At 39.9% G+C, this 6,344-nt stretch overlaps 1 protein-coding gene across 1 annotated transcript; it reads right to left on the bottom strand.

Annotated features, from left to right (window-relative positions):
* Nucleotides 1-316: 316 nt before the first annotated feature.
* On the bottom strand, nucleotides 317-4,337 carry ZBTB18 (zinc finger and BTB domain containing 18). The gene is made up of 2 exons (XM_044656581.1): nucleotides 4,325-4,337; nucleotides 317-1,899 (listed from the first exon to the last, which is right to left on the bottom strand). Exons 1-2 carry the CDS (start codon nucleotides 4,335-4,337, stop codon nucleotides 317-319), a joined length of 1,596 nt encoding a protein of 531 aa, XP_044512516.1.
* Nucleotides 4,338-6,344: the final 2,007 nt, after the last annotated feature.

Genomic DNA, 6,344 nt, shown 5'->3' with positions numbered 1-6,344 from the left:
AACACAATTGCAATGTTGAAGAAATAAAACCATAAGTAAGCATTTTTGTGATATGAAGATTTGTTTTTTAAAGTACTTACTGGCTTACTTTCCCTACCCCACAAAAGAAAAACACCTCTCTATTTCTGACTTGCTCTAAAGTTTTTCTTATCAGAATGCTAAATTAGTGAAATTTTTCATGCTATCCTAAAGTGCAAAAACAAGTTAATATCCCAACTTTTTAGTTCAAGGAAACAAGACTGCTTTTAGACCGTACCACAACTATATATAGATTTATATATATATGTATATATATATTATTTATATATATATAAAATTATTTCCAAAGTTCTTGAGAGCTATCTTCTAAGGTCCAGTCTCTGACAGTAGGTAAGCTCAGTGCTTCACTTTTAACAGACAAGGAGTTCACCAACTCACAGTGAAACTTCCGAATATGTCTGTAAAGGTCTCCAGATTGTGTGAACCTGCGTTCACACCACTTACAGGCATGTGGCTTCTCCCGTGTGTGAACCACAGCATGGCGGCTCAGGTTGTGGGAGTACTGGAAGCTCTTCCCACACTGGGTACAAGTGTAGGGCTTTTCCCCTGAATGAGTCCTCTCGTGGCGTTTCAGGGTGTACATGCAAGAAAAAGTCTTACCACACAAGGAGCATGTTGGGACATTGACATCAGTTGCAGGCTTGCTGCGGATCCCATCCTGCTCTCGAAAGTGCGTGCTTAAATGAATTTGCAGAATATGGGGACTGGGAAACACTTTGTTGCAGAGAGGGCACATGAATATTTGGCCAGCTGGACTGAGTATGTTTGAGACATAAGGGAGTAAACTGCTGTCCATGTTCCCTTCCACCTGGACTCTCTCATTCTCTGGAGTTATCATGTCATCATCACTTGCTTTGTCCTCCCGATCTAGCTCCCTCAAGACCGAGTCTTCCCTCATAGGAGCCAGATGGGCCGGCTCATACTGTACCCTGTTATTAGTGCTCACACTTTCTTTCACAGTGCTATGTTCCATGTCATAGTCATTAGTGCCAACATCACTCTCATCACAGGAAGCCTCTTTCTCCACCTTCACCTGCACCAGGTTGTTTCTCAGCACGTCCTGTGAAGAGAAATAAGAGCTGTTCAGATTTTCAACTCCTGAAAGGCTGGACTTGACAGACAGGTCCAGCACACAGTCAACATCTGCTGAATCCCTCACGGAGGTGACAGACCTCTGGGACAAAGACTCTGTAGAGCTGCAGGGGCTGGCTACTGTTTTTCCAGCTGCTGTTGCGTGTGTATCTGCTTCTCCGCCAGTCTGGGGAATGCCTGCTGAGTCTGAGGGCAACCTCATCCACATGTTCCCAGGCTCAGACGCCAAGTCCCTTTTGCTGGGCAAGATGTTCAATTTTTCATCTTCTCCTTCATCTTCATCACTGGGCAAATCGCCTGCCATGTGGCTACTGCCATCAGAGAGGCTCTCCACTTTGTCCGAACAACTTGAAGCATCTTCTTCTTTTTTGGTACTGTCTGCCTCCGTGGTGGCTTTCTCTTTCAGCTTCTTTTTGCAGACTTTGACAATGTCATACATGTGGAGATAACTGGCAGCTGCTAGCACGTCTTCAATGGGCAAGTCTTTGAACTGGAGTTTCCCTTCATACATGAATTCAAGCAGGAGAGCGAAAGCTGGGGCTGTAACAATGTCGCTGTTCAGATGAACAATGTCTCTTTTGTCCAGCTGGTCCTTGTAAAAGAGGTGGAAATACATGCTGCATGAAGCCAGTACAGCTCGGTGCGCTCGGAACTGGGCATCTCCTACCAGAACAGTGCAATCACAAAGAAAACCCTGATGTCTCTGCTCACTCAGACACTGTAGCAAATGTCTACTATGGTCTGGAAACTCCATACTGTCTTCATAACCTACAAACAGAAAAATCCCTCATTAATGTTGGGTAGGAAACAACTTTTAACACTTTTTAATACCTACATACTTAAAAAAAAAAAAGTAAACTTTGGCTGCCATCATACACTTCTTTGAATTTTAAGCAGGCACACGACCCAAGAACTCCCAACTCACTACAGCAAACTACAGATGTGAAAAGGACAGTTTCCCAACTTTTTCTATTTCACAAAAATTGTCTTACTAGCTTTCACCATACTTTTAGTCAAGTCTGAAAATGCCTAACTATAATCGCTTCTTGAGAATACTAGAATTTAAATCACTTTCAGAAGAAATTTAATTAACTTTACTTAAATTATTTCCTATAAAACATCCAAAATGGCTTTAATTTCTAAGACAAAGCCTTATGCCAATGAACAAAGAACAGCTTAAGTAATGCTGATTAAAATTAAGGAAACTTGTTCAACTATCCTTTTTATTTTATTACTTTTGATGCTTCCATTATTGCACTTAAAACTACACACAATAGCTCAAGTACAACACATTAAGTTTAAAGGACAATTCTCACTGAAACAAGAAAAAAAAATAAATAGCATAATTAGTTCAGAAATTAGCAAACAATTTACTTTTAAAGTCAGAGTGTTATAACAACAAAAGCCTAGTGTATGAAAACAGATGTTAATACCTTAAGATTTGCAGGTATAGCACACATGTATGAGATCAGAAGGGACTACACTAACAGATGGAAAAGATCATTTTTACTATGAACAAATCCAAAGATTTTAGAAGTGAATTGAGAGGAAGTAAATTGACTACATTTCTTTGTGGAAACTATGCTTCTGGTTTCTCAGGAATCGGAAGGACTTTAAATTCTGAAAATTCTCAATTGAACTTTCACTAACTGCAAAAGCAAAATAACTTCTATATTGAAATTCATTCCAACTGTAAAGTAAAAACATGTCATTTTCAATTAAGATGAAAATGATTGCAAGTTTAACACATATAGAAAATACATTTCTAGAAAGGAAGAAAAAACTATTCTGTTCCCTGGGTCTGTATTACCATAACCAGCATAAAATGTTTTGTTTCAACATGACTTGATATATTTCATCTCCTCTCTACCCCCTCAACTTCCATTCTCTCAAAAATGCATTGTTTCCCATTGTTTTCTGGAAGGGAGAGAGAAAGGAGGGGGTGGAAGAGAGGCAAGGATGTACAAAGGGTCAAAATTCAACTGCAGTATGCAATGCCTCTACAAATAAATAAATAAATAGGCAAGCAAGCAAGTTCTACTTCCCCTTTCCTTTGACCAGATGCAAAGTTCTATGCCATTCATCTCAGAACATGCATCTTAGAGTCTAGAAGCATATTTATACTGTACCAAGAAATTACTTTCCGTATCCCCAACCCCCATCCCAACTTTACCCAAGATGTATTAAAACTTCCATTCAACTCCTAGACACATTCTGCAAAATACCACTGCTGGAATAACCCAAGAAGATTTACAATACAATCACTTTAAGTGCCCCACAGCCAACATCAATCCTAATCCTTAAGAGGGCTAAAAATAAAGATTGGAGGGCAGCTCACAAGGTAGCTGTGATCAAATTAGGAGGCTGAGAGGACAGAGAGGGACGAAGAAGGAAGCTTATAAACATCTGATCCAGCTGACTGTGGCCATATGGCAGCTGCTGCCCAGATAAAGAGATTAAGAATAGAGGAGTGCGATTACAGCTGTCTGGCCAATTCAGGCAGCTCAAATCTACAAGTTCTAAATTAGTCGCTAACACAAAAACTCCTTCAAATAATTATTGTTATGCTGAAATAAAAGATCTCTTAAATATATATCTGAAAGAGAAAAGAGGAAACCAGTCAAGCTATTCTCCTGGGGACAAAAAGTTTTTTTGCCTAAAAAAACAAAACAACTGTTCTGTTTCAAAAGCACTACAGCTGTATGCTTTCAGTAGTAGTGCTGCTAAACCTTGAAGAATAAAGTTTAAAGAGTGTAAAAGTGTTAAGAGTATAATTCATCATACAATCATTTTAGTTTCTTAACTAGAATAATTCTTCCATAAAAAAGTTTGAATACTTGATTCCATACACTTTGCCATTTAATATTCCTCAAAACAAAAGGGAGCTAAAATGTCAGTGAAAAAAATAAAGCAATTTAACTTAAAGTGAGCTCCATAAACAATATATTTCAAAGCCCTACTTACATTTCAAAATTTGCAATACCTGTATGTATTTTTAAAGTTATTGATTCAAGTGTAAAGGGACAGATAATGCTGTAGCCCAAGCCTTTCGACTACAGTAAGATGTTCATTTAATACTCAATTTCATATATAATCCCTAAACTTGGTTAGAAAAGTAATGTGATTTTTCCAAATTAAATAAACAAAACACCAAAACAGAAATATGCTGAATCTAATCTATTGCTACTCCTACCTTTAGTACACATAAACCTGATTAAGTCCTTTCCTCTGAGTCTTGCTGGCTCCAGGTCTGTTAGATCGGTGGAAAAAAAGCAGACTAAGAGAGACAGATGCAAAGTGGAGATGATGTTAGAGAGGAATGAGATACCTTCTCCACACACAGATCTGCACACACTAACTCCCTGTCTGTGTGTTAGAATAAAAGGCTGAGGGATGGCAGGCTGTCAGCTGCTCTGACATCATGTTCAGATGGAAATGCTACCTCCAGCTGTGCTCCTTTTAATGCCATATGCTACTCCTCTACACTCCTGCCACCAGCTTTTTCTTAGGAGAACTTTTCTCTTCTGTTAGTATAAACAAAATACTTCAAAGTCTCCTTTTTTTTTCCCAAACTTTCTAACAGAAGAAATTGAAAAACTAAACATATGGAGCTCTACTGTATTTATGGAATAGCAACACTTGTGTCTTAAGTTGGTGGACTGGCTTATATATTGACAGGATACTCAAGCCACGGTGCTATTCAGGAAATCCACAGATTCACTTTTATTCAACTCAGGGGTTTCGTTTCAAAGGCAGCTTCCTTAGGGATATTTCTAAATCAAACCCATTTGACTCTAAACCTATATTCCCATTTTAATGTTAGCATAGGACTTTCATTTGTTTTTCTGTTGAGATAATAATATACATGTCACAGAAATGTTGGGAGACTTATTGGAAACTATTACTTCAGCCTGGTTCAACACATTATTTCACTCATACTTAACTACGTGTCTCCAGCTACCTCCTAAATATAATTTCTCATACTGTCATAATATCAATTCCAGTTCAATATACCAACAAGCTGAAAGTATACTTTTCTAAAAATACTGAAAAGTAATTCCATTCAGTGCAACAAACTAATAAACTGGATACAATCTCTAACAGAGGATTAAAATGGTCATTGCACCTGCATATCTGATCCGACTTTCTAGCCAGAAAAGGAGAACCTTGTCTTCTCCTTGATTTATTTCCCATAACAATATTTTTTGGGTCACTATAATTTTAATGATCACAATAAAGAGGTCTCTCATATAGTGAAGTCCTGTTGGTTTAGAAAGTTTTAAACTGGTTTGTGGGTTTTTTTTTTAAGGGCTGATGAAATATAAGTGTAACCTCAGCTGGACAGAATGGTGCTGTGCAGGGTGCTACTGACATCTGTGAATGTCAGATTCATCCCCAAAGACCTTTGGAAGGGCGAGGTGTGAAGGGGGGGAGGGGGACGACGGGGGCGGGGAGAGAGACTTGGCCTATAGCTCAACTCTAAATGCCCCAGCTTAAATGTTAATGAACTGCATCCCCTTTAGGGGGAAAAGTGAGGAATGTTAAATGAATGGCAAAGACAAAACACTTCTCCCTTCCATCCACCCCTCAAAAACTAACTTTTCCAAACAATGAGTTTATTTCCAAAGTCAGTAGACTTAGTAATCTAAGGGATACGCTCCCTCTTAACTTCTCCACAAATGTCCTCTCTCTGCTCCAAGTGATCAGGCATTAATCACCCCATTTATCCAGTAGGGTGGGGGTAAGTGACAGTTTAATGAGTTGGTGACTCCTTACTCGACAAATCGACCCCGATAACTCTCACTGCTGCTGGTCCAGAGAGGTTGTTGGTTTTACTTTTTGTTTTTAAAGGGGGGCGAGGGGGGAAGGGTCCCGGAGTAAGGAGAGAATGACTTTAAAATGTTGGGCAGGGGACAAAAAGGGTTAAACCAGAGGAAAAGAGGTGGACTCGAAGCCAGTCCAGCAAGAAAACCCTTCAACAACAGACAAGAAAACAGACCCGGGTCACAGCAACAACAAAAGAAAAGTCGCAAGAAGAAGCCAAAGGGAGCAGAGTGGTTGCTACCGCTTCCCCAACGCCCCTCTAGACTGGCCCCCGGGGCCTCTCCGCTACTGCACCAGCACCCAGACCCCCTCCCCCCCACCGGGCACCACTGCAGCTGCACCGGTCCCCAAAGGAGCCTCGTCCGTCCCGGGCGCCGCTGCAGCTGCAT

Source organism: Gracilinanus agilis, chromosome 1 (assembly GCF_016433145.1).
Source record: "Gracilinanus agilis isolate LMUSP501 chromosome 1, AgileGrace, whole genome shotgun sequence".
In the NCBI taxonomy this organism is placed as follows: domain Eukaryota; kingdom Metazoa; phylum Chordata; class Mammalia; order Didelphimorphia; family Didelphidae; genus Gracilinanus; species Gracilinanus agilis.
The sequence above is the reverse complement of the archived record's forward strand: the minus strand, read 5'-3'. Positions and strand labels throughout refer to the sequence as shown.